Here is a 27,116-nt window from a genome sequence, read left to right on the forward strand (position 1 = left end):
GGCACGTTTCGGGAGGCGTTGCGGTCCGGTGACAAGGGAAGTGATTTTTTGCGACTGCAGGGAGCTGAGCTCTTGTGCTCTTGGCTTTGCTCCTGTCTCCGCTTCAGGAGAGACTTCGCCTCAGCTTTCTCCTCTGTAGAAGAGAGAGAACAGAACTGCCTTCTCTGTAGATAGTTTGTGACCTGTGAATGCAGGGGGACATTACTGAATCCTGCCACCAAGTTTTATTTATCGGTCCTGCCCCATTACCGTTCCTCTCCAGCAGCCCTGGCAGTGCCTGTGCCCACAGCAGTGCCCGTGCCACCGCGTGGGTCGGAGGGCTCTCCTGGGATGCCAGATGCTCCATCGGCTGCCTGGGGTCCCCAGGAGGGACCGGGGGGGGGTGAGCTCTCCCCTCCCCGTGCTGGGCTGCTTGCTTTGGAGCCTCCTTGACCGACTGTTTCGAGACAGCTGCCTCTCTGTGTCTTGGATTTCCTGGATTTCTTCTCGTTTTTCTTTCTCGTGTTTGGTGTTAGGGATGTCGGTATGAAACCAGCGTTTGTCCTTCTTAAGCCTCCATATGTCGCTTTGCTCCCAGTCCGGCTGCTGGGTTTAGGGGCTGGCGTTGCCGGGGGGGGGTTGCGGGCTGGCCCGGGTCACGCCACTTTACCTTTGTCATTGCCGCTTTCTAACGGCGGTTTGTTTCCACGTGGGGACTCCATCCCTGCCCGCTGCGGGAAGCTCAGGAAACGCATTTCTGGCTGCGGGACGGCACAGCACACCTCCTTAAGGAGCATCGTAGGTGGGACGAGGTGGGACTAACGCACCCCACTGGAGGGCTCTTGGAGAAGGGGTCGGGGTGGGGAGGGGGAGGCGTGGGTGCAGCCCCCATCCCCAGCCTCCCCAGCTGCACGGGGCGATGTAGGACCTCAAGTAACACGAACAACCATGCGAGTTGCTCCTCTGCCCGGCGGCTTGGGGAGTGGAGCCGTTTACCCAAAATTAAGAGCGGGTCCCAGGCTGTGAGCCTGTTTTCAGGGTTCAGGGCTTTCCTTATCACAAAGAGAGTTTGAGTTTGGATTATGGATTTTGGACCATTTTTGCTCAAGAGCCGGTGATGGTGCAAGGACACAGGGACCTCTGGCAGGAGGCTCCTCTCACATCACCTCGAGACTCCCTGAGGGTCTGAGGCATGTGGGTGGCTGAGTTTGCAGCAGGGACTGAAAGGGTTAAAGCTCCTTTGCAGTGCGATTTTAAAAAAAAAAAAAAAGAAAAAAAGCCATTTCCTTCATGTCCAGAGACAGTTTATTTTCTGGGCATTCTTCGGGACTCAGGGAGGTGCCTTTTCTTTAAGGCATTTCCTGTAAGCAAGTTTATATTTGGACTGGGGAGGGTGGGGAGAGGAGGTGGGTGCTGGGGAGGGGTCCGGCGGCCCCAGCAGAGTGACCTCAGCTTTTGGCTCCTTGTCCTAAATTGTTCGAGGGAGCAGCTGCAGGAGCCATGGCCGCGGGACCGGCGGCCGTCAGAGTGGGTCGGGGACCCTGGGGTGTCAGGGACCCGAAACACCCTTTTGCACAGACGGGTCAGAGCAAACAGGAGGGTGTGAAGCTGTCGGTAGCCCTGATTTACATTAAAGCCTCTGTGTTTAAAAATAGGAGCAAAATCCCGTTACCAAGCCCTTTGCAATCCCTCCCCGCCTTGTTCCTGTGCCTGGGTTGCCTCCTTGGCGTGTTTGGGAGCCGTGGGCCAGTGGGCAGGGTGGGCGCACGGTGTTCCTCTGCAAAATGGAGTGACCGTGCACGGGGGTGATCTGCTGCGGGCTGTCCTCATGGGTGCCGCGCCGCGCCGTGCCGTGCCACCCTGGCCACTGTGGTGTGGCTGAACCACAGGGTGATGTACCCAGCAGGGGCTGGCTGCTCGCCTCCGCTCGCCGGGCGATGGAGAGTGAGGGCTGTTTATTCCTTCCTCTGCCAAACCCATCGCTGCGTGCTCCGGAGAAGGGAACCTGCCCATAGCGGGGGGAGCGTGATTTGGGGTCGGGATTGGAGTCAGCCTCGCCGCTCGGGCAGTAGCTCTGGCGGGAATTCACATTGTGCCGGGTCAGAGAGCTGCTGCCGTGGAGCGAAGGAGCTCTTTGTGTTTGCCTTCCCTCTCGTTGCCTCTCCCTGCTAAGCAGCGGCCTGCTAAGGCACCGTTAAGTCCTTCCTCTCGAGGCTGTTTTCAGGTTAGCATTAGGAATTTAAGGAGCAGGCAGGTGTATCTTCATCACCATAATTCAGCACTCTGCTAACACCAGATAATAGCTGCCTGTCTTTGCCCAAGAAGCGGTCAATGCCAAGAAAAGTTGACCTGTCAACCCATTGCACCCTTTAAGACCAGCCCTTCCATTACCTTTAAGATGATGAAACTAAATGCCGCTGGACCCCAGATTCTGAGGCTTGTGGTTGATCACCTCTATCTAATTCTGTTCCCTCCCCCAAGATGGCTTTGATTTCTGTTCAAACCAGGAAAAATAAATCTATCAAGCACAGTGCTATACAAGATCGTCAAAATTTACTGTGCTCTTGATGTCTGTAGCGCAGAGTTAACTCTTTTTTTTCCCCACTGATGTTTGATCAGACCTTTATTCTTGTGCAAGGTCCTCGGAGCCGGCAGCCGGAGCCCCGCTGCCCCCGGGTGAGAGGCAGAAGGCTGGGCTCGCCTCGCAGGCAGCGCCGAGGTTCAAGCAATTCTCCCATTGTTCCCCCTGCCAAGTTTCTTCTCCCCCATTTTGTTTTCTTTTTATTGCTGTGATTTCCTAACATCGGAAGAGGCGAGTTATGAAACTGGAGTTATCCAAACACGTCTTGTTTGAAGATAGCGTTTCATCCAGCAGATGCAGCTTCCTGCTCTGTAAATGGTTTTCATTGTTTCACGTTGGCTCCTGGCCCCCAGCAGAGACGGGGCCACTGGTAGCGTCACTCGGTTCTGGCAACCTGAGGAGCAGTGGTCCCAGCCACGGAATGCTGCTGGCCATGAGACGAAGTGAAAAGGTTGAACTGGTAATACTGGTATTCTGTGGATATCCTCCAAAAACATTCGGGAAGTTCACCGGAGGCTACCTCTTTGCATGGGGTGCTGGCCCGGTTGGCCGCTGCTCTAGCAAGGGATGCTCAGATTTTCCAGTATGTGTCCACTCTTCCAACAAGACTCGTATCTCGAGGGGCCAGTTGGTGCCGCTTCTGCTCGAACACACCCCAAGCCAAAACGCTCCGAATACCCACCTTGCTGATACTTGCTTGTGGGACCCCGTATGTTTGAGTGGGATTCAGCCCGTGGGGCTCGTGACCAGATGCCCGCTGTTGAAATGGAGCCAAGACACAGCACAGAGAACAGATAGAAAATACGGCACTGGTATCAGCACCGCTTTTTCAAATTCCAGTTGCAAACTGGGATCTTCTTGTTCTGGGCCATGTACAAAGACAGCGGCTGGTCTGATGGTTGACATCCAGATTGTAAAAAAGGAAGGAACCAGGAAAGAGACGTTAGATGAAATAAGGTGGTGCTGGTCGGTGTGATGAGGATTATTCCCAGCACAAAAAAAGAGCTGCATAATTTTTAAGTCCTTTGTAGGAACGGCAGAGAAAGAGGGTTTGGAGACACATCCTTGGGTACCTGCCAGGGGGTGCTGCCAAGGGACAGTGCCCCGGCGGGGGCTGCGGTGTGTTGGATGGAGAGCCCGCCCAGGGCCCATGTCGGCAGACACCGGCGTTCCTTGCACTGGTGCAGGACACTTCTGCCAAACGTGACGTGGAAGACATTGGAAAGGATAGCTTTTGTTTGAAGATGTTGTGTTATCACTGGGAATCGGAGACCTGAGGCTGTGTTTGCTGGAAAGCCATCCAGCCTGCCATCAGAGTTCCTCGCCGTGATGGAGCGGGAGGAAGAAAAGCCTTCAGAGTGCGTCCTGCACCGTGTTCGCTCAGCGTGTCCCGGTCATCCAGCAGAACCGCTTCATCTGGGGCAGCATGAGTAATGCCAAAACCTTCCCTGTGTCACAGTCGGAAGGGTTTGGCTTTGGCCGTGTTTGTGCCCTGGCCTCCTTCTCCCTTGGGTTTTGCATCTGTTAAGTTTCCCTGGCTAAATACCCGGACGACGATTCTCAGTCCGTTTTGTAGCCATGCAAGCACTCACACCAAATGCCAGCTGACTGTTCTCTCCGATTTTAAATGTTTGGTCCAGAAAGCAAAAAAAAAAAAAAAAAGTATGAATTAATTTTCTCATAGGGTGGTTAAATAGGAAAACAGTGATCTGCTTCTTGAATAGCTGCTCCAAATATGTCAGATGTGTTTATTGGCGAAACAGGAGGCTGGTCTTACTTCTCGTTACTGCCTGCTAAGACGGGTGGTGGGTGGAATCTGTGTTTTGATGGTGAAAAGCTGGAAATTCCGCTTTGCAGCACAGAAGTGGGTGGTGGGGCCATGTGGCAGCCTTGCCTCCCCCGGCTGGCACGGCCGCGACGTTTGCTGTCCTCCGAGATCTGCATCGTGGAAACAAACCTGCACCATTGGGTTTATTAATTCTCTAAAGTACGCTTTTAGTTCTGCTTTTCGGAGCAGATGTGAGACGTGGTCCTCAGGGCGAGGACACCTGCCAGGAGAGGTGCGTGCCTTTTCATCCTTCCTGTTGTAGAGTCCCTGGTTGTGGGGTTGGCACGGTGATGGCCGTGCTGGGTGGCTGTGGTGTCTCCTCGGACCACACTGCAGCGCCCCAGGAGGGCTTTTGGAGAGGAAGAGCTGCAGATCCTGGTCTGGTGCTCCTCCCTGGCAATCTGCTCTTGGTCACAGGTGGGGGTGAATCCTGGTCTGCATGGTCCTCTGCTCTTCTGCTGCTCTCCTATGGGTGCTTCACCGCCATAAGTGACACTGAGATGAAGCTGGGTAGTTACTGGGCGTCCCCTTGCAGCTGAAGGGCTTGGGTGAGGATGGGTTTGTGTCCGGTGGAAAGCACGCTCCTGCTCTGGCATGCAGGTTCAAAGAGATGGGTGAGGTGCCCACGTCATTCCCCATCCTGTCCTCCCTGATGGGTCCCCAGACACTGGGAGGGGTCCCTGTGGTGGTGGCAGGACATGTAGCATGGGTTTGAAGAAGGGGTCAAGAAAGAGGAAAGTCAGAGCGTGCTGGTAAACTGAAGCTTTTGTGCCTCACGCTCCATTCCCTGGGCACATGGATGCTGTTAGCCGTGACCTTGGACTCGCAAGAGAGCAGCAGGTAGCCTGCAAGCACGAGTTGCTGAAGGGTTTTGGGCAGCAGGGAGGCAGAGGCAGGCTGGGACTTGGCTGAAGGCGAATTTTCGGTGGCTTGCCTTTCTCTGTCGGTAGAGCCTGTTCTGAGAGGAGCTGGGTGTGCCCCAGACCTCTTCCTCCAGCGCAGGAAGCTGTGGAGGGGGTCACGCCGTCCCCGGGGCTCGGGCACAGCCATCCTGCTGCCGCTGCAGCCCGCGCCGGCAGTGCCAGCCTCTCCTGCTCTTGTTCTCCACAAAGCTTTCCCACCTGCTCGAGCAGCAGTGATTTATTATTATTTTTTTTATAATTTTTTTTTTTTTTTTTTTTTTTTGCATGAATGGAGCGTGTTTCTTTGTGAATGTTCTTTACGGGATGTGAAGCCGCAGATGTTTTCTCATTAATTAAGTTCTGCAAAACTGCTGCCGGAAGCAGCGCCAAGCACTTGGCAGAGCTCTGTGGTTTGACGTTTTTCCTTCCTGCCTCCTCCTCTGCGACGCGAACCCTGCGCGAGCCCTTCGCCCTGCGGTGGCAGCCCCTACCCTCTGCCCCTTCTCCCTCTTCCATCAGACCTGTGCTTTGGGCTGGCACCTCTTGTTTTGAGTTGGGTGGACCAAGGTCCCCCAGCCAGGGTCCTGTGAAAGGACCCTGTCTCTCCCATCTCTTTTTGGCCACAGAGAAGGCAGAGAACAATGAGGTCAGAAGTCTCAATGGTTAATATTTGTTAAGGTTCACTGACATTTTATCACTTTTGCCGTAGAGAGTAGGAAAACGTGGTGAATTAAGAACATCTATCTTGGTGGGGCGAGCCTTCCCCGAGTGCCCAGGTGTGGGTCGGGATGAGGTCCTGCCTCAATGGGACCCGAAGCCTCTGTGATCCCAATCTCCTTATCGCAAGTGAACACAGAGCTGTCGGGTGCCCTTGGGCTTCTCTCTGGCTGCGCTGGCAGAGCCGGTTGCCTGCCCAACGGCTTCACGTGGGAACGTTACCCGCTGTCTGCTGGTACGTGCCGCTCCTTGAACAGGAGCTGGGCTTGTAAACGGCTCCCGGCAGCACGGAGATAGCACGGATAAATACAACTTGACGTTGCGTAAGTCTGTGTTTGGCGGATTATTGAGGCACTCTTGTTTCTTGGCCAGGCTCCTAAGCCCAATCGGGGTATCGAATGATGCACTAGCGGCTTTGACAGTGATTTCCCCGTTTTCTAACATGAGCTGCTCCCCTTCGCCCATCTCCAGCGTTGCCTGGGGCTGGTGGTGGGCAGGGCCGTGGGCAGGAGGAACCACGGGTGGTGGGTCGGTGCCATGGACCTGCTGCGGTGCAGAGACGCTGGCAGCCGGTGGGGGATGTCCTGCCTGCAGCGGTTACTGCCTTGTTATCTCTCTGGCCCAGTGGGCACGTGTAATTTATCCAGTAACGGCTCCTTGTCCAGAGGGGAAAACAGTAACGGCAGGCAGGGCTTGGAAAGAAGGAGAGCAAATAAGGGAAAATGAGCGCAGGTAATTTCAGCTCGACCTGTCTGATGATGCTGGTGGAGTAAATGAGCTGTCAAGGTTGTGTCAGAGGGCAGGAGACCACGCGGTGGTCCTACCCTCTTTGCTTTGGGATGGCATCCTCTGGCGGGGTGGGCCGGTGGCTGCACTGAGACCTGGAGCAACCCCACCTTTCAGCAGGGCTGTTTGGATGGACAGCCTGAAGCAGTATTTGGTATGCGTTAGAGCTTCCTTGGGGCTAAAAAAAAAAAGGGATAGGGGAAAAGTTGTAGGCTGTGTGGAGGAAAATGAAAGGACAGAAAGGGGTTCTGCTCGGCTCCAGCCCCCTGCTCCTCAGCAGGCACGGCAAGGAGGAATGGTGTGTGCTCCTTCCAGGACTGCAGGTGGGGACTGGAGAAGAAGCTCCGTCCACCCGCGTGAGCGGTCCTGTGCATCCCTCTCCGGTGGCACCCGCAGGTGTCAGTGTGGGGATGGACACAGGGGCATTTTCCAGTGGAAGTGGGAGGAGATGCAGTATCCCTCACCTCTCTCTGGGAACACTCTGGGAAGCTGGGGAGAGCGAAGTTCAGCTCCTGTGGTCCAGCTTGGTGATCGTAGCCAGGAGGCACCTCGTGACCCCCCGCGGTTCTGCAGGTGGGAACGAAACGCTCCGTGAGCAGCCGGCGGGCGAGAGCAGCCAGTCCTTGGGTGCAGCGGTCACGGGTAGGTCTCTCCACGGGCACGTGCAAGCCTGCGCGCCGGGCAGGGCGTCGGAGCGTGCCCGTCCCTCTGCACGCGGCTGTAGCTCGCTCAGCTGAGCATCAAGCAGGCAGCCGCGCGTCCATGCATCCGTGCACTGCAACTCGTGGTGTTTTTTTGGACAAAAGCAAGATAGAAGTTGTCTTGGATGGGGCCAGGTAGTGAGTGGCCACAATGGCTAGTTCTGCTTGCCACCGGAAGATGCCAAGGTTGACCGGGACTGCTGGCATGCCAGGCCAAGCCTTTGCAAAGGGATGGGAATAGAGACTTTCGCAGCCTGCCGTTTCAGAGCAGCTCAGCACTTGATTTTCTAACCACTTATGAAAGCCGAGTGTTAATTAAGGGCTTTGAGTCCCTTCAGAAAACATGCGCATGTGGGTCAAAAATTAGCAACTCATAAAAATAGACACAGATGAGTTTTAGAAGGATGTGAGCTGATTGATTTACCACAAATGACGTTAGCCTGCAGCCCTAAGGTAGAAGCTTTCTGAGGCAAAGGTTTCCTTAGAAACGTCAACCAGAGAATTGCCGCACGCTAGTGAGACTGAGAAGTAACGCTTGCTTGAGAAGATGTAAACATTTTAAAGCGTTGTTCTGAAAGACACAAAGATGGGGAAGTTTACACATGTGAAATACTGCTGTGCAAAGCACCCGTGTACGGGACTGAGGTGTCCCTGGGGCTCCGAGGGTGATGCTGATGTCCCTCACCCTGCAACACGCAGTCGTACGGGCTTGGAGCCCTGCAGAGGGATCTTCATGGCCGGTTTCCCGCAAGCCAAGGAGACCCGAGCGAGCACGATGGCAGCCTTTGCTTTGCTCCTCCTGCCCCTCAGCGATGGGGAGAGCGGGGCTTCCCCGCCGCGCGTGGCCACCGCGGCAGAGGTTTTGTGGGAGAGTTTCCACCGTGTGTGATTGCAGGTGGATATTCCAGTTATGACTGTCTTTAGGGCAAAGTTTTTCCTCGTAAAAACCCTAGAAAGCCTGAGATGCGGGCTGGAGCCTTTGTCAACCCTGTGTGTAAGCTCGTCATCAGGAGGGGAATTTGTCTCCCATGATCTGCAGATTGCCCCTCGCTGTGTCCGGCTGCGAGCACAAGCGAGACCATTGTGCTGTCGGGGCGATACTCAGCCGGCAAGAAAACCCCGAGTAGGTCTTGCTGCGACAAATCTTTGACTTACACAGTGGCTTTCACATGGAAGGGAAGCTGGAAAAAAACATGCCCGTTCCTGCCAAAAGGCGCTGCTTTGCCAGTAACTGGCCTCTGTTTTCTAATGCTGCTACTGCAAACGGTTGGGGTGTTGAATTAGGGCTTCCTGCTGCCTTCTAACCCTTGGGCTTCTCCTTGCCCTGACCCTGGGGAGGTCTTCCTCTGCTTCTGACCTTGCTGTCTGCAGCCACGGCACTGACTCCGATGCCTTCGGCGTCATAACTTCCCTCGAGCTGGAATAGCTGTGCAAGGGGGTGTGAGCTCACGCGCCTGTACATCCCTTGGGAGGCCGGGAAGTACCTGGTTGATTAACAAAACTGAAGAAGAGAGTCATTTTAACCATTTCTGAGAAGCGTTTGCTATAAGAGGAAACAACCTCAAGTTGTGCCAGGTGAGGTTTAGACTGGATATTAGGAAAAATTTTTACACTGCAAGGGTTATCAAGCATTGGAACAGGCTGCCCAGGGAAGTGGTTGAGGCACCGTCCCTGGAGGTGTTTCAAAGATGGGTAGACGTGGTGCTTAGAGATATGGTTTAGTGATGGTTTTTGTCAGAGTTAGGCTGATGGTTGGACTCGATGATCTGAAAGGTCCCTTCCAACCTAGGTGATTCTATGATTCTGTGATTTTTATGGTTCAGGACTATCATTTGGCTACAGAACAGTCCAGTTCCCTCCATGCGTGGTCAGATCCTCCCTCTGTCGTAACGTTGCTCCTTGCTCATGTCCCCCACGAGGCTTTGCTTGCTTCAGCTCCTCAGAAAATGCCATATTATAGAATCATTAAAGATCTTAAAGATCTTATCATTAAAGGCCTTAAAGATCATCTAGTTCCAACCCCCTGCCATGGGCATAAAGGGCCTGTTATACATAAAGGGCCATGTTTTGAACCGTGTCTGGGTTGTGGATAGGCATGTCTGTGGAAAGGGGTGCAGGGCTGACTGGCTTCTCTGGTGGGAGACAGGCAGATGGGACCAAGCCAGGTAAGCCGAGTCTGCCATTCCCGTGGTTCGTCTTCCGTCGGGATTCAGCATCTTGACTGTCAGGCCAGCAGATGAGTCTACAACATTGCTTGAGGCCAGCTTTTGCATCCTGTTTTGTTATATTCCCTGACATTCCCCACATTCCTGGCAAGGAGACTTCTCTATTTTTTTTTTTTTAAAATGCTCCTTTGTCTCTTTGCAAAACTGTGACATCCTTTAAAACTCCTCAAAAAGCCCATTGGCCTGCTCTCTCCTGTTAGCTTCGTAAAGAAAAGGCAGCCTTGAGCTTGGACTCCAGCCCCAACACCGTCTCCTTTCAGTGGGGAGAAAGGGAGGGGAAAAGAGAGTGGAAGGGTCGTGGACTTCTCTTTGGCTCAGCTGAACTCCATAAACCCCAGGTCTGTGTTACCTGGTTCCACCTTTGTCCTAAGGTTTCACTCCAACCTCCATGTTTTTGTGATGATTATGGGCTCATTAGCTGTGCTTTCATCGCCGCTGCAGCCCGGTCTGGAGGGTCCTGGGTTTGGAGGAGAACTTTGGAGAAGGCAGAAGCCACCACAGTGGTCCTCGGGTCGGCGTCCTGCCTCTAGTGCTGGCCTTTTCTGTCTTAACCTGCCAGGCTGTAAGGAAGCAAGCTGAAGGGTGGGTGGGATGTTTTGCAGTGCTGTATCCCTTGGGGATGAGAGACCTGTTGTGTTTCCCACCGGGAATCAGAAACAAGGTGAAAAAGGAATAACGTGGTGTTGAAGCCCATGGTTTGACCTAGCGCAGAGTTTGACTTGAATCACTACAGCTTGTTACCAGCTGCATCGGGATGTGTCTGGTAAACACATCGTCCCTCCTTCGGTCATCCTACAGTCGGACCTCAGAGAGACCAGGAGAAGACCAAACGGAGAAGGAGAAGCGTGAGCTAACAAGCCAACCCACAGGACCCCGAGCCAGGTATTCTCCCGGCACTGGGGCCCCCTTCCCTCGTTTCTCCAGGCAGCGGCTCCCCAGGACACACAGGGAGCCCCTTGGATGGGTTTTGCCAGCTCCCCCTTTCTCCCGTGGGTGAAGAGGACAGTGGCACTGGGACCTTCTCCGTGCCTCAGGAGCTGTAGGATCGGAGACCCTCACAGCCCCCTCTCCTGGGCCGGCATTTCAGTTTGCTCCGGATGAGGGGACGCCTGGCTGCCTCTCCCATCTCTTTGGAGCCAGCAGAGTCTCTCTCCTCCCTTCTCTCCCACCTACAGATGTTGGCTGACTGGAGACCCGGGAGGCAGCTGCTGTTCTTTTGCTGCAGCTGGAAATGACGGTCTGGTTTCCTTCTGTGGCGCCACGGCAGCGTTAATGACAGGAAGGTCCAGCCAGGGGTAGTGGTGGAAGAGGCTTTTCCTGAAAAGAACGGGACTAAAATCCCCTTGTTGAGGGGGAGGGTGTTGTAGGGGATAGGACGTGTGCGTGGTGCCCGCCTGTGCTTCCTCGCACACCTTGCACCAGCTGGACACTGGTCCCAGTGCCGGCCTGAGTGTGGGTGGTGCGTGTCCCTGTGGAGAGCCAACCTTGGTCACCACCGTCCCACATCTCCTGCACTCACCTGCAGCATCAGCTGGGTTTGGTGTCTTTGCTGTCATGTGTGCAAAGAAAGGCCTTTTTCCTGCTAAAATGTAATTATTATTTGTTATCTGGTGGCTAAGTCCACTGCTGGCTTGTTTTTAGCAATACTCTCTTTGCAAGGGGAGCGCTTGCTTTCAGTCCCAAGAGGATCAAGACCTGTCGGTTCAGGGATTTCGTTAACCTGCTACGTCAAAATAGCTTTGTGGGATCACCAAGCAGCTTTAGTGGGGTGGGTGTTGTGAGCTGGACCGGGCAGCAGCCAAGGCACCCTCTGTTATAGCCCGCTGAAGGGCAGCAGCAGGGCTGTCTCCGAGGCCCGGTACTTCCCTGCATGGCTGGGACGTGAGATCACATTTGGAAGCGGCTTTTGACTCCTCCCGCGTTGGTGGAAATTTTACACATGGTCGCTGGTGACTTGGATGGTCGCGGAGACGCCTCCCCATCTGCGAGGCGATCGCCGTGGGCGGGTGTTTTCATCCCGCTCCTTTCCAAGGTTTGCTCACAGATGTCTTTACCAGCCTGCCCCTCTCAACTGTCCCCTTCTGCGCCTCGGACCGAGGATCTCCCCCGCCAAGTCCTGCTCAGCCGAGGGGATCTCACAGCTCATTCTGTAAACTATTTATGCCAAAAGCACCGGCGCGGGGAAGTGCAGTTGCAGAGAATGTGCATTTCATTAAGGAGACTAATCCCATGTCAGCCAGAGCTTCTCACTTGGACCATGCTGTTTCCCTCGGCTTTGGTTTGCCTGGCAAGGTTAAGAATCACAGAATGGCAGGGGTTGGAAGGGACCTCTGGAGATCATCCAGTCCAACCCCCTGCCAGAGTAGGGTCACCCAGAGCAGGTGGCACAGGAACGCCTCCAGGGGGGTTTGGAATGTCTCCAGAGACGGAGGTTAGGGGAGTCCTGCCTGGAGGGAAGAAGCACGCCCAGGGCAAGGTGAAGCGCCGATAGGTTGAGGGCAGACCATGAATTTGTAGAAAATTAGACAATTAAGTCTACATATCTTGGCTAGCAGGTGCTCCTCTTCTTGTCCCTGAATCATCTTTTTCCAAAGCTGTTTAGTCCTCTTTGGTACCTTGAAATGGGAAATTTATGATGGATCAGTCTTCGCTTTCAGTTTTCCCAACCCTGCCATCTCCCACACATGGGAAGAGCTGCATTCCCGGCTGCGAGCGGCTGGCAGCTCCCGCCGTTTGCAAACAGCCGACCAAGAGAAGCCCTTGGCTGAGGTTTACAGTCAGTAGTTTGACCAGTCAATGTCTGTTGGGAAGGGAAAGGGGTCTTGGTGGTCTCCATCGCTCTCCTCCCTCCTGGCTTACTGCAGGGCAGTGCCATGCACTCATGGTTGATCCTGCTTCCAGAGCCTGGGGCCACCAAAATGCAACCCTGCGGGAAGTTTCACACTTGAGCATCTCAATGTGATGGAAAACACCTAATTTTTCTGGTTGCAATTGAAAGCTGCAACCTAGCTGGTTGATGGAATGGGCATCCTCATGGTGTCCCTGCTCCGGGACGCCTCGTGTCTGCTTGCTGTGGGGGACGGTGATGCTCCTGGCCACCGGACCGGCTGTTGTGGGGTTAGCGAGCCCATCCCACCGCTCGGGCAAGGGCTCGCGGGGAACTGGAAGCATTTCGGTGGCTTCTCATGCCGGCGAGCATGTGCGCTCTCGCTCCGGCTCTCTGGCACGCTCCCCACCTGCTCCCACCCCCGCTGTTTGAACAGCTCAGCCCTTCGCGCGGCTGGGGATGTCCCGTTCGCTGCTAACGAGAAATTAGACGGCTGGGTCAGTGAGGGCAGGTTTGTATTAGCTCGGTACGGCATGGAAAAATCGGCGATCTCCAGCTGACTGCCCGTGGGAAGGTCTTTGGCCGGGAGTGCTCTCGCGCCCAGGGGATGGTGCTGGGGTGGCTGAGGTGGGGGATCAAGGAGGCCAGTGGTCATGCTGATATTTTTTCCGGCATTTAATCCACGTTTTCCAATGAACAAAGCCAGGATTAACAGCTTCTGCCATGGCGAGTCTGCTCGTGTCCCAGCTTTGTGTTTTTCATCCTGTAGAAGGTTTCAGCCAGCAAACAGGCTTTCGGGGGGGCGATGGGAAAGTCTGTAAAATGACCTTTTTTCTTGTCAGAGATTTCTTGCAAACTGTGTTTCCTTCGCAGCGGCTCAGTTTGCTTTGGCTGTTATGCTGCAGGGTGAGGGAAGGGTTAGGAGGTGTAATGTCTTTTGTTGTGAAGTTGTGTTGGGTTTTTTTTCCTTTTCTTGAAAAACAGATGAGATTTACCTTTACCTTTTTTTTTTTCCTTTTCTTGAAAAATAGACAAGATTTTCCTTTACCTTTTTTCTTTTTCCCTTTTCCCTTTTTTCCCTTTTTTCCCTTTTTTTCCCTTTTTTCCCTTTTTTTCCCTTTTTTTCCCTTTTTTCCCTTTTTTCCCTTTTTCCTTTTTGTCCTTTTTGTCCTTTTTGTCCTTTTTGTCCTTTTTTTCCTTTTTTTCCTTTTTTTCCTTTTTTTCCTTTTTTTCCTTTTTTCCTTTTTTCCTTTTTTTTTCCTTTTTTTCCTTTTTTTCCTTTTTTTCCTTTTTTTCCTTTTTTTCCTTTTTTCCTTTTTTTCCTTTTTTTCCTTTTTTTTCCTTTTTTTTCCTTTTTTTCCTTTTTTTCCTTTTTTTCCTTTTTTTCCTTTTTTTCCTTTTTTTCCTTTTTTTCCTTTTTTCCTTTTTTCCTTTTTTTTCCTTTTTTTTCCTTTTTTTTCCTTTTTTTTCCTTTTTTTTTCCTTTTTTTTTCCTTTTTTTCCTTTTTTTTTCCTTTTTTTTCCCTTTTTTTCCCTTTTTTCCTTTCTTTTCTTTTCCTTTCTTTTTTTCTCTTTTTTTTTTCTTTTTTTCCCTTTTTTTTTTTCTTCTTTTTTTCCCTTTTTTTCTTTTCTTTTCCTGGGAATGGTCTGTAACTTCTGCCCTGATGGGAGCACACCTGCTCGGAGAGAGGCTGTAGTTTGGTGCGTTGAGAGCCCCGAACCCCAGCTGAAATAAGGCACCCGTGCTGAGGGTGCGGCTGTGAGCGATAGGAAGGGAGAGGCGAAATGGATGTGACAAAGTACAGGCTGGTTCCAGTCACATTGTGTGGGGCTTTTCTCTCAACCCCTCCGCTCCCCGCTTAAGACGCGGTCGGCATAATGAATCTGCAGCCTTTTTAATATTTGGGCTTATTTCTCACAGAGCCGGCCAAACTGGTGAAAGAGCGCTGGCCGGCGCAGCGTGCCAGCTCCTCCTAAAACTTTGGTTGTTTCCTAAGCCCGAGCCAAAATGCCTTTCCATCGGTCTGACCCCCCCAACCTCCCACCCGGCAGCCGTGCCGTGCCGCGGGATGTGGCATCTCCTGCCGACGCTGATTTACTTCCAGGCAGTTTTAAGCGAGAGAAAAGGAGGGAAGGGAAGGGGTGGGTGGGATGGAGAGGGCTTTGGGGCTGCGAAGGGTGAGCTGTGGGGTGGGGAGGGAGTTCCCCAGCCATGCTGTGGGCCATGCTGGTGGGCACTGGGCACGGCGAAAGGGGCTGTGTCATCTTACGGAGGGAGCCCGTAACGCTCCAGATGGGAGAGATCCCATGGGCAAGGGTGAAAGTCCTGCCCCAGCATACGCGGCCCTGCGTTGGCATGAGAAACGTTGCTTGCCTGCTTTTTGAAACTTAGGTTTTGGGGTTTTTTTTTTTAGGTTTTACGCCTTGATGTGTATTTTTCTCTGGAAGGACTGCAGAGAGATGTCTCTGTCGGTGCCGGGGTGGGGGGTGGAAGCTACCGTGCAGACCGGGAGGGCCATCCTGCAAACGAACCTCAAGCGTGCCGTTTGCAGGCTGAGGGGGTGGTGTTGTGGTCGTCTGCGCACGCAGGGCTTCCTGGTGTGAAAAACCTGAGTTTTGCAGAGATCTGTCAGACCTGGCATGGGATTTTTCACCAGTTTCCCCATTAGCGCGTGCGAGCGCCGGTGCAGAAGTGCAGAGCGCCTTGGCTCTCGCCGCTCCCCACGGACCAGCTCCAGCAGCCGATGCAGGGACCAGTTAATGGACGGAGTCGGACCACAGCAAATGCCGGTCAAGGCCACACTGCAGGTGGGAGTGGAGATGGCTTTGGAGTCACACTTCAGGATCTGCTGAAGGCAGAAAAAGGAGGCGGATTATTGTGCAGAGCTGGAGAAATACTCGCTTCTGGCTTAGTTTTGCATTGCAGCGTTTAAAAAGGGAAGAAAAGAGCCCTAAAACAACCCTTTGTGCCTCTGATGAGAATTTAGTGCCCATTTCTTCCTGCGAGGATGCGTTTCTGTCCCGGGGCTGTAGCAGTGCCTGGCCGTCGGCTCGGGCAGCCACCGGAGTGGGTGTGACAGCGCTGGCTCTGGGGTCACCGTCCCCAGGGGCTTGCAGGATTCCTACCAAAGGCCGCAGGAGGCTGTTGCATTCCTCATCTAGGATCTGGATGGGTTTATAATTCTCCACGACATGGAAAACGCTGCGGAAAGACCACGAGGGAGTGCTGCTCGATGGGGTTCCTCTGGTAACGCACACTGGTGTTTATTCTAAATAAATGCGTAAAATTAGGGGGATATTCCCTCATGTGTTAAGCAAGTAATTATTTTTTAATGCCTGGACTTAAAAGCAGGGGCTGAGGGTGGCTCCTGAGCAGGTGGTATGGGAGAGAAACTGCAGCAGGTTGCATTGGCTGGAGATGGGAACGTGCATCAGCTGCGGGCGTTGCGTTATGGAGCTGAGAGCTCTCTGCAAAGGCGAGGGCTGGTCCTGCTTCTGGCTTTTTAGCAAAAATATCGTTGTCCTCCGTTGCCTTGACCGTCCTTGGGCTTCGGTGGTGGCTTGTGTTGGGTCTGGCACTGCATGCGGTGTAAGTGCTGTGGCGAAAGCATCAGCGGGATGCAGCTCCCTCGGGACGTGAGCCTCAGAGCCTGCTGCAGGTGGGACTGGGCTACGGGTGCATCGCTTGGTGGGTGCTGGCTCCAGTGCTCTTCCAAGTGGTGGAAAAGTGGACTCTTGTTGTTGTCCATGTAAAGAAATGTATGATGCGATCCCTCCTCGTTGGTCACGGCCAGTACCTGCAGCTGCCGACGGATGCCATGCCCGGTGCTACCAAAGTTCTCCGGCACCGCTGGCTGCCCTTGGAGGGACGGCGTCTGTTAGTTCAAACAAAGTGCGTGTGAGACCTGTGGGATGATCAACAGGAAAACAAGAGCGCAATTTTAGAAAGGGTGTGGGATTACAGGATGGGCAAGACAGATTAATTTTGTAGCTGTTTTCGTCTTGCTTCTCTTCTGGGTTTCCAGTAGCAGAAACGAGAGCACCCAGCCACCACAGCCACCTGAACAGTAGAAATGCAGGTATGTATGACAGCATGTAGTCAATAAATTAATGGCTGGCTCATTGGGAATGTTAAATAGGAGGAGGCACAATTCCATGCTCTTCTTGGCGTAGTGCACAGGCTGCTGCAGAAAACGTTAGGTGCTTAGGTACCTTTTGAGAAGAAACCACAATATCTGATACAACCTTCAGTCTTTGGGACGGCCGTGCAAACAGTGCCAGGCTCTTTGCGAACGCAGAAATTGCGTTTGGACGGGGCAGGCTGCCCTTCTCCCTGTGAGTGGTTGCTCACGGGCGGCAGGCGCGGGGCTGTTGGAGCACGAACGTGTGGCAGGGGGAACGCAGGTGGGCCTGCAAAGCTCTGCCTTTTCATTCCACGTCTTTTTTTTTTTTTTTTCTTCGTCTGTTTGGGGTTGTGCTGGAGCACCTTGGTGTTCTTCCCTTGGTAAAGAGTAGTGGCCTGCTGCTGCAGGGTGGTCACTCTGACCAGCATCACTTGCTCCTGCTGGGTGCTTCAGCCACACGAGCACCTTCTTTCCCATCCCTGGAGACATTCAAGGCCAGGCTGGATGAGGCTCTGAGCAACCTGGTCTAGTTGAAGTTGTCCCTGCTCCCTGCAGGGGGGTTGCACTAGATGGCCTTTAAAGGTCCCTTCCAACCCAACACATTCTATGATTCTATGATTTTCACTGGGAAGCTTCTCCCTGTCCCGTGCACACAGATGTGCATTTGTAGAGGTACAGGCAGCTCAGCAGAGTAAATACCAGCCTGAAACACAGGAAGGGATTAAAGTAACTGGTGCCAAAGAGAAAACTAAGTTCACCCAAGGCGAGCCATCAGCCGTGCCGGCGCTGACGGACCTTCTCAGGGTGGTGCATGGGGTGGGCTGGACCTGGAGCCCTTGAGCTCTGTCTCCCCTGAGCTTGCTTTACCTTTGCCTTCTTCAGACGTGGAAACAGAGGTTCCTGCTGGGTTCCCTCCTCCCGCTGCTGCCCTCCCGGGGGCGCAGGATGGGACGGGTTCCTGCCCTCTCTGTTGTTCCTCTAGGGTCAGAGCAGCTGCAAAAATGCAGATGGGGGAGGCAAGGAGGATGGATCAGGGTCTTCACCTTCCTGGCCCTTTGTTTCTGTTCCTATCGGTGCCCTTTCCATCCCCTTGTTCCCACCAGACATCTGCTCTGCAGCTGCAGCACTCAAACACGGTATGTTTAACCCCTGAGCTACTGCAGCGCTCGTGCTGCCAGGGGCAGGCTGTAGCCAAGGGCCAGGAGGAGGTGTCCTGAGGTGGCCAATGGAGCTACAAGACTCTGAGGAGCAGAGATGCCTGTGGGGAGCAGGCATCTACAATGTCCTGTGGGACACCCCTGTAGGGTCCAGTTCTGGACTCCCCAGTTCAAGAAGGACAGGGAACTGCTGGAGAGGGGACAGCAAAGGGCTACCAAGATGATGAGGGGACTGGAACACCTCTCTTATGAAGAAAGGCTGAGGGACTTGGGACTCTTCAGTCTGGAAAAAAGACGACTGAGGGGGGATCTTATCAATGCTTATAAATACCTCAAGGGTGGGTGTCAGGAGGATGGGGCCAGGCTCTTTTCAGTGGTGCCCAGCGACAGGACAAGGAGTAACAGGCACAAACTTGACTGTAGGGAGTTCCACCTAAACACGAGGAGGAACTTCTATCCTGTGAGGGTGGCAGAGCCCTGGCACAGGCTGCCCAGAGAGGTGGTGGAGTCTCCATCCCTGGAGACATTCCAAACCCCCCTGGAGGCGTTCCTGTGCCACCTGCTCTGGGTGACCCTGCTCTGACAGGGGGTTGGACTGGGTGATCGCCAGAGGTCCCTTCCGACCCCTGCCATTCTGTGATTCTGTGAATGCCTCACCTGGCTTACACACAGATCTGCCTTTGTCCAGGCTGCCGTGCTGCCTGTGCCCAAAAGCCACGGAGAGGAGCAGCCACCACTTCTGGGGGACTGTCCATGTCCTCCTTCCTCCAGCTTGCTTAGCGAGGGGCAGGCGCAGTGATGCCTTGCCAAGGAAGGTTGTCACAGTGGTGCCGAGGGGACCCTGTCTCAGTCCATCTCTGCCATCCCACCACATCCCGTAGCCACGTCCAGTGGACGGCATGTCCAGCAGCCCAACCGGTTTCTTCCCTCCGGGAGCTGGTGCACCCCATGCCTCTTGAGCATGGATGTAGTTATTCAACCATTGCATCTAAAATAACCCTCCAGGAGAGGAAGAGACCCTTTGCTGCTGCAGAAGATGAACGTTGGCTTCTGTGGAGGTGACTGTTAGGCTTTGGTGTTCCAGAGGAGTGAATACTGAAAGAAGAGGAGAAGTTTCCCCCCCTTTGCAAAGTAAAGAAGGTAACAAACGTGTCTGCATTTTGCAAAGGTGTGATGAAGCCTCTTTTGTTTGAGGCTAATGTGGCTACTTCAGTGCTATCTTGCAATCTTTATTAAAGACAGGAAAGGCTGCAAATGCGAATTTAAATTACTCAAAGTGATGTTTGTGGAAGTGGTGGTGTTCCCCGTGCAGATGGGGCGCAGCTCCCCTCTCAGCTGCCAGCCTGCAAGGGCGGAAGCTGCTTTTTTTCAGCTGGGCACGGTGCGGAGTTGCCCTGGGCTTCCTCGTGGCTGTGGTCTCACAGTGGCGTTTCTGCGCTGAGAAGGACAAGTACTGGTACCTAAAGGGGCTACAGGAAAGCTGGGGAGGGACTCTGGATCAGGGAGTGGAGTGATAGGACGAGGTGTAACGGTTTCAAACCAAAAGAGGGGAGATTCAGATTGATGTTAGGAAGACATTCTTCGCTGGGAGGGTGGTGAGCCCCTGGCCCAGGTTGCCCAGAGAAGCTGTGGCTGCCCCATCCCTGGAGGGGTTCAAGGCCAGGTTGGACGGGGCTTGGAGCAACCTGGGCTGGTGGGAGGTGTCCCTGCCCAGGGCAGGGGGTGGCACTGGGTGGTCTTTAAGGTCCCTTCCAACCCAAACCATTCTAGGATTCAATGATTCTGTACTTGCTTTGGGTGCAGAGGGCTCTGGTTTTGAACAGAATAAACCAGGCGCGAGGCGACTGTTAGGCTCGTTTGCAGGAGAGGAAACCAAAGCTGTCGCATCCAGTTGATAACCGTGGCTACACGCAGCCCTGGAGCCGAGCCGAGATGGGAGTGGGGCAGAGATAAGGCGGGGGGAGCGCTCCCCGGGGGGGCTGCCTGGGGCTGGCTCTGTGCACCCCCCACGTGGAGCCGCCTCTGCCCCGGGCTGGGGGGCACCCGTGGAGGGGAACCTCTTTTTTTTTTTACCTGGAAAATCTGCTCTGACAATAGAGCATCAGTTTGTCCGGCGTCCCAGGGCCCTTCCTTCCCCTCCGCTGTCCCAGAGGAGGGGTTGCTGCCCAGCTGGGCTTTCCAGCCTTTGCCACCCCCCCGGGGCACGGGGCGCTGGGCAGGATGGCTGTGAGCATCAGCCGAAGCCGGGTACTGCCCGGGGGCGATGGGGAAGGAAGGGGGGACACGCAGCCGGCGGCTGGAGGGCAGCAGGGAGCGGAGGAGCTTGGGGTGACCTTTGAGGGTGGTGCACGAGGTGATCCAGAAACCCAACAGCTTCGGTATCCCTGCCCCGTGGGTGGCCAAAGGGCTTCTTGCCCAAGCTGTGCCAGTGCTCGGGTACCGACACCCACACAGACACTGCCCAGCAATTCCTGCATTGCTTCTAGGAGCGCTTTTACCCCCAGATTTCCCCTGTGTTCATCTTGCACCACGCAGCGGCTGTCTGGGATGTGAACAGGGCAGCGGTGGGCTGTGGTACCCGGCTGGGGCTGACTGCGTCCCCGCGGTGCCATCACCCTGCTGCGTGGCGCCGTCCCCAGCGGAACGATGCCCTTGGGAGCAGGGAGGGCATTTCGGGGCCGGAGGTGTTGGAGGCATTTGAACAATTCCTTGTTGGCAACCTAGCAAGGAGCAGTTCCCAAAACTTGTGCCGCCTCTTTACTGCGTGAAGGTTAATTATGGAAACCCGCTGCCTCTGTGGGAGAGCGTCCAGCTGCGTGTCTCATTCCTATCTGCGTGCCCCGTCCATGCTGGCGGCTTTGAAATCTCTGCGGTTTGCTGGATGGTGCTGGGAGCTGGCTGGGCTGGAAGCAGATAACTGGTATTTCTCGGTGCCCAGTGCCAAACCGTGCGTGGACAGGGGGATACCGGTGGCTGTGTAGAACTTGGCGTGCCTCTCCTGCTCCGAAAGCCCGCGTCGGTGTGGGCAGCAAGCCCGGCGGTGAGTCCAGTGCCGCGAGCGCAGCCCCGGGAGAGTGTGGGAGGCAGCGCTGGGGCCTCCTCCGGGCACCTCTCCTAAGCAGATGGAAGGGGAGAGATGCCTTCAGTCAGCACGGAGGGGTCCGGATTTGGCCCTCGGATGCGTTTGAGTGATGCCCCGTTCAGAGAGGTGACACTGATTGCTGTGAGCGCGGCGCTGGGTGTTGCAGGCAGAGTAAATTCCTCTTTCACTGGCAACGCCGCAGCCCCACTACCTTCAGCAGCAGCAGGATACGCGTTTCCCATGGAAAACTGTTGTTTCAGCTCCTCAGTTTTCAAGCAGTGAGGGCACAAACCCCGGGTTTGGGAGATGCGTCAGGACTTTCTGTCATTTCTGTGGAAAGTGGGCGAGTACTTCTGTTTACAGACTGGGAAGGGAAGCCGAGCTCCACTTCTGCGTAGTCACTGTTGTAGGTAACAGTTTATTTTAAGGCGGGATGGAAAGAAAACACACCAAAAAGAAAAGGAAAAAAAAAAAAAAAAGCGCGTTCCCCCTGCTAGCTCTGGAGTGTGCCCGCCGGAGGCTCGGTGCTCCCGCCCCCGTCTGCCGGGCAGCTGGTTTCATGGCTTTCCATTAGGTAACGTACGGGCAATTTTATGATGTGGTTTGCTTTTCACACACTAATTGGCTGTGGGGGGACTTTTTATGGGGAATTTGGAAACTTGCTGTGAGAAGCCAGGATCCTGGGGTGTGACTTCTCATTTTTTTGTTGTGGTTTTTTTTTTTTATTATTATTATTTTTAAAGCGAAAGTGCAGAGCCGGGCTTCTGGGAAGTGGCTTTCCTGCCTGTAATTACGTCGACCTCCGGTGTTCCAGCTTGCTTGTCCTAGAGCTTTTATTGCATCTCCCAGGCTTTTCCCCATCCACGCCTGTGCCGGGGCAGGGGTGCGGTAGCTGTAGCCCCAAAAGGACTTAAGGGAAAGATCTCAGGCTCCAAATGTTGTCTTTGAGCAGCCTGGTCTAGTGGGAGGTGTCCCTGCCCAGGGCAGGGCATTGGAACTAGATGATCTTTAAGGTCCCTTCCAACCCGAACCATTCTGTGACATCCCACGGCCAGGAGCTGTTCCCATCAAAGCCACCACGGACCCGGCGTGGGTCTCGGTTCTCCCCTGGTGGTGGCTTACATCCAGGGAAATGCCACAGTGCAGTGACTGTGCAGGAAGACGGTGGGGGCGGATTTGGCCTTTTTTTTTTTTTTTCCCCCCCACTCTCATGTTGGTTTTCATCCTTTTCTTCCACTTTTCGCTAGCTAAATGAGAGACTCTTCTCTTTCTCCGCTTTTGCTTTCCGCCCCTCGCCCTGGCGTGCTGGGAGGTGCCGGTGGGTCCGGGTTCCCAGTGTGTCCGGGCAGATGCTCACCAGCAGTGCCCTCCGTCCCCGGGTCGCTTTGCAGCAGCCAAGCTGGTGGAGCTGCCCCCGCCGGACTCACTCGGGGCATTTGTGATGGACCACGGTGGCACTTGGGCCACAGCGTGTGCTCTTTGTTGGGTCCAAGAGATGGGGAGGGTGGCTATGGATGCCTTTTCCTTGGGAAATGCCATCCAGCCTCAGCAGCTGCTGGAGAAGGGCCGAGGCTTTGCCTGGAAGGGGTTCTCTGGTGGCTCGTAGGGGCTGTGCACCATCAGGAGCTTTCTCCAGAGGGTGCATTGGTGCTGGTTTTTCCCACCATGGGGACGTCCAGGTGTTTACCAAGGGCATATCTCATGCAGAGAGCTTCCTTTGAAGTGGAAGCTGTAACGGGGCCTCGAATTTACCTCTCCGGCTGCTTTCATGCAACTGGTTAGCAGCTTTGTATGCGTGCGTCTGCGCTCCGCTGTCGGATGTGGGTGAAGGTGGCTGGCAGGTTGGTGGTGGTACTGACAGCCCGGGTAACGTAGGCACGCAGACAGAGGCAGCTTGCGCAAGGCTTCTTAGGAAACCCAGATGAAAATACCAGGAACCCGCCAGCCCCTCTTCCCCTGCCGCAGACCTCTCTGAAACCCGGGTGGAAGCGCTGCCGTCTTTTTGTGTCTTCCTCTGCTCCCCGTTCCTCGGTCAGGACCCACAAAAGTGGCTGGCACACGACTCTCGCCGTTGCAGACCGTGCATGGAGCAAGGTTGGGTTCGGTGTGTGGTGGGAAGGCGGCTTTGTGGGATTTATCCCCTTTTTTTTCTTAGGGAAGCGCGGGCTCAGTGTGTGTTCCCGTGCCTGACTGCCGCTGTCTGCGTGCCTGCTCCTCCTGCAATACAATGCGAATGGGATCATTTCCGCCACATTTAAACAACAGATCTCAAAGATATTAAGTGGCTACAAGCTCGAGAAAATCCTTCTCTGACCAGAGGAGGCAACGAGACCCTCTTCTCGGCCCTGCTGAGGAGTGGGTGTAGTGTGTGATGAGCCTTTATTAGACAGCAGAGAATCCACACGTCTGGAGATGTGGCCCTGTTGGAAACCCATCTCCGTCGCTGCTGCTTGGGGCCTCTCTGCCCGGCTTGAGGCAGCGGAGGGTGTCCAGGCTGCATCCTCTGGGGGCTCGGGCTGGAATTCCAGCAGAGGCTGCAGACGGGCGCTGTCGGGTGTGGGATTTGCGTCCCCCGTCACCTTGCCCTGGCAGTGAAGCTCCTGGAGGTGGTGCGGAGGGCTGGGGACACGGCTTGTGATGGGTGACTGGCCGTGGCCCCCGCGGGCAGTTCACCACCCTCCTGTGTGTTCGGCAGCAGCGTTGGCTTGCCCGTCCTTTCCTGCGCTTCCCTGGGAAAGCACGTCCGTGGGAAGGGCGGGCGGGAGGAGGAAGCTGGCCGCCCGCTCCGTCCGGGACAGGGACACTTGGAAACCTTTTCTGTGCCAGCGCTTCGACGTGGGGAGGGCTGCTGCCCCCCTGCCCTTAGTGGGTTTGCTTCCCACTGTATGAGGCTCCCCGGGGGATGATGCAGGACTCGCTGTGGTGGGAAAAGCCTGAGACCCGGCTCCAAAACAGGGGGGATGAGAGGTACGCTCCCCCTGTCCCCCCCAGCCTCCCCTGCATGGGGAGGAGGCAGCGGAGGGGAAGGAAATGTCGTGCTCTGACTCCTCGTTTCCACCGGGGCGGTGGGTGGCTGAGCTCAGTCCCGCGCCGGAGCATCCTGCCGCAGCCCTGGCCCCCGGCTGCTCCCCACGGCGGGGTGGTGGCGGCCACGCTGGGTGTCACACACCTCCTGCACGTCCTCCCGACAGCACCCCGGCCATGCTCTTCTACCAGTTCAGTCCCTCTGCCGTCAGGGGTAAGCTCGGCACGCGGCTCTGCTTCTGGCTCTCAAACCAGGACACCTTCCCTCCGCTGTCCTCTCTTGCGGGGAGATGCCAGACCCATCCCCCCCTGGGGGCAGCGGGGAGGGGGGGGTCAGGACATCACGGTGTTGGGAGGTTGGTGTTTCTGTTCTTGGCTGGGGGCACCTGAGCTGCAGCCTCTGGCCATGATGTCCCCACGGCCAGTGACTCCCTTGTGAGCGAAGGAGGAGCAGAGCAGGAGCAGGAGGGGGGTCTGGCAGGTCTGTTGGCCGGGGGGGCTGTGGGAAATTCCCATCCCTGTGGATGTGGGAGGGGTCTGCTCTCCAGACCTGTCACAATCAAAGACCATTCACGTGGACCACGGGTCTTGGTGCCCTCCCGGCTCCACAGTGGCAGCCACAGGGAGCCTTCTCCCGCGGAGGTGCCGGGATGCACGGGAGGGATGCAGTGCTCCATGGGGACCAGGCTGACCCGGTCGGGCTCCAGGGTTGAGATCCCCATTGATGTTACTGGTTTTGAGCCCTGTTGAGGGCAGGAGGGGTCAGCCACGGATTTTGGCTGGGTTCACGGCACGGTTAAGGACAGCTGCACAGTTTGGACCCAGATGCAGATGCTTATTCCAAACCTTCTTCCCAAAACTTCTGAAGTATTTGGGTCCAGGGTTTTGGCTTGGTCCCGTCCTTAACTGAACTGCTTGTTTTGGGCTTTTTTTCTTTTTTGCCCCTGCTGTAGCTTTGTAATTGGCGATGCAGGCAGAGCTCTTGGCTGAGGCTGTTGATGGACGGTGATGAAATTGGGGTGTTTCACCGCAATCTGCTCTGGGTGGATCCGGCCTCAGTCCAGTCTGTGCTGGGCGGTGCCTCCGAGAGGGACGGGTGAGACCCTGAAACTGCCGTCGCATTTTCTACGCTTGAGGTCAAATGTTTGTCACCCTCAGAAGTATAAATCTCAGCAGACCGACAGGCTGCCGACACTAGGCAGCAGCTTGCTTTGGCTGCCTAAGGTTCGGGCTTTTTGCCCTCGAGTTCTGTAAATTTGAGAAATTTCCCAGAAAAGAGTGCTAGCTGTTGGATGGGTTCATCCAGGCGACAGCTGAACCGTGTGTGAGGGATGGGAACCGGCCAGGCCAAGGGGGTGTAGAAAACCATCAGGGTTTTGGTGCCTGCCAGGATGAACGCCAGCTTGAAAGAAGAGATGGGGTGGTCCGGGGTGGTGGGAAGGAGGAAGGAGAAGGAGAGGTTTCTTTGGCAGACTTTTCTGGAGGATGTTTGCAAAAGCGACCGGCCCTAAGCTTTGATGAGCTCTGAACTAATTATTAAAAACAAAGGTCTTCCTCTCTTGCCTGGCGGAGTATTGTGTTTGGTTTGGTGGGTTCAGAAATTAAATGTTTCATCGGGAGATCGAAATTCTGTCTCGTGGCCCTGTCGCTCCTGTGTTACCTCCTCCTCTTTGCCTTGTGCTAGAGGAGAGGCGAAAGCCGAGCAGTTTCTGCTCCCTTGGGCAGAGACACCCCCCCCGCCTCCGCACACGGGCATCGCCGCCCACCAGCACACCCCCCCGGGCTCCCCGCTCCCCTTTCTGTGCCCCGTCGTTCCCTCCGCTTTGTGCACGTGAAAGAGGGGCTCGGGCGCCGCGGGATGTGGGGAGAAACAGACTGCCCACTGCAGGGAGCATCGCTGCTGCCGAGTGGGACGCTCAGCCTGGTTTTTTGCTTTCTTTCAGAAATCGAAGCCAAGAAAGCTTGCGACTGGCTGCGGGCGGCGGGATTCCCTCAGTATGCCCAGCTTTACGAAGGTGAGAGCTGCCTCCTCCTCCTGACCCCAGTCCCTGCTGTGTGCCTGGTCTCCTGTCCTGTCCCTCCGTCAAATACCCAGGGTGGCTGCAGGGAGAGCTCGCAAAGCTCTGGGGAGAGGGGTGGACGGAGAAGGATTGTTTACTAATTATATGATTACGTGTTAAAACTTTAAGCCTTTGGACTTGGCCGTGGCCTGGAGAGCCAGCCATGCTGTTAACTTTTCTGCATTCCTGAACTTTTCCCCTTCAGGCAGGGCTGCGAGGAGTCCCCAGGGCGGCTGCTGGGGCCAAGGGCAGGCAGGCTTTGGAGAGCCATGGGCTCCAAGTAGTTCTGTGAGTGTTTGCAGTGGGTGGGAGCGCAGAGGCAGGCAGTGTAGGTAACGTGGCGAGGGAGCGTTCCTTCCCTCCCTCCCTCCCTCCCCGCTGACACGTCCTGCAGGCTCCTGCCCTGCCCCGATGTGCTATTTGGCAGCAAGGTCTGCGCTTTCTGAGTCCACAGCAAGCCGTGCCCGGAGCAGACCGGGTCCCTGCGCCGCAGAGCTCCCCGGGTGCAGGGGATGCACAAACTGCCCCCCATCTCCTGTGCCACGCACCCACGGGTGCTTTGCAGGGTGACTCTGGTGGTGGGTCTCGCCTCCGGCTCAGCTGTGTTTACTTGAAACCCATGGTGGGACCGCTGGTCCCTGCTCGGAGCGGGGCGGCGGTGACAAGGAGCGGTAGCTGCAGCCGGCCCCGGCTGGCTGGGACAATAGCGGGAAGCCAGGTCTCTGGCGGGCTACGGCGATGGCTATTGTTCAGCCGGGCATTTCCACCGCCCCCCGCAACACGTGTGCGGGAGCCACGCTCTTGCCCCTCAGGTGATGGCTTTACAGGCTGCCTGTTTGCCTCTGGTTTCTATTTTGGGGGGCAGGTTCCTCACACGGCCACGTGCAAGGACTGGCCGGGTTCCTGTAGGGGAGACCCAGCCCCAGGTGTTGGCCCCCAATAGCGCTTACAGCCCGGGGAGGCCAGGAGCGGGTGCTGGGTCTATGAATAAACTGACCCTTTTTCTAGCTTCTCTGAGCAGAACTTTCCACATCCTCCACGCGTTTCATTCTGTTTTTCTCCCCAGCTGGCAGGCTCAGCATCCCCTTGGTAATTGCACTCCATAGCTTCATTAACAGCTGGGC

At 55.2% G+C, this 27,116-nt stretch overlaps 1 protein-coding gene across 6 annotated transcripts in view; it reads left to right on the top strand.

Moving 5' to 3' along the window:
* Positions 1–27,116, top strand: part of STARD8 (StAR related lipid transfer domain containing 8) — an 86,799-nt gene that overhangs the window by 43,290 nt on the left and 16,393 nt on the right. For 4 of the 6 annotated variants that reach the window (XM_054213615.1, XM_054213616.1, XM_054213618.1 and 1 more), the window contains one exon: positions 25,876–25,947. In XM_054213615.1, coding sequence (XP_054069590.1) covers positions 25,876–25,947 — 72 coding nt within the window. Of the gene's footprint in view, positions 1–23,695; positions 23,876–23,951; positions 24,147–25,875; positions 25,948–27,116 lie in introns of those variants that run through there. The other 2 variants (XM_054213619.1, XM_054213617.1) reach the window with 2 other exon arrangements.

Source organism: Rissa tridactyla, chromosome 9 (assembly GCF_028500815.1).
Source record: "Rissa tridactyla isolate bRisTri1 chromosome 9, bRisTri1.patW.cur.20221130, whole genome shotgun sequence".
Taxonomy (NCBI): Eukaryota; Metazoa; Chordata; class Aves; order Charadriiformes; family Laridae; genus Rissa; species Rissa tridactyla.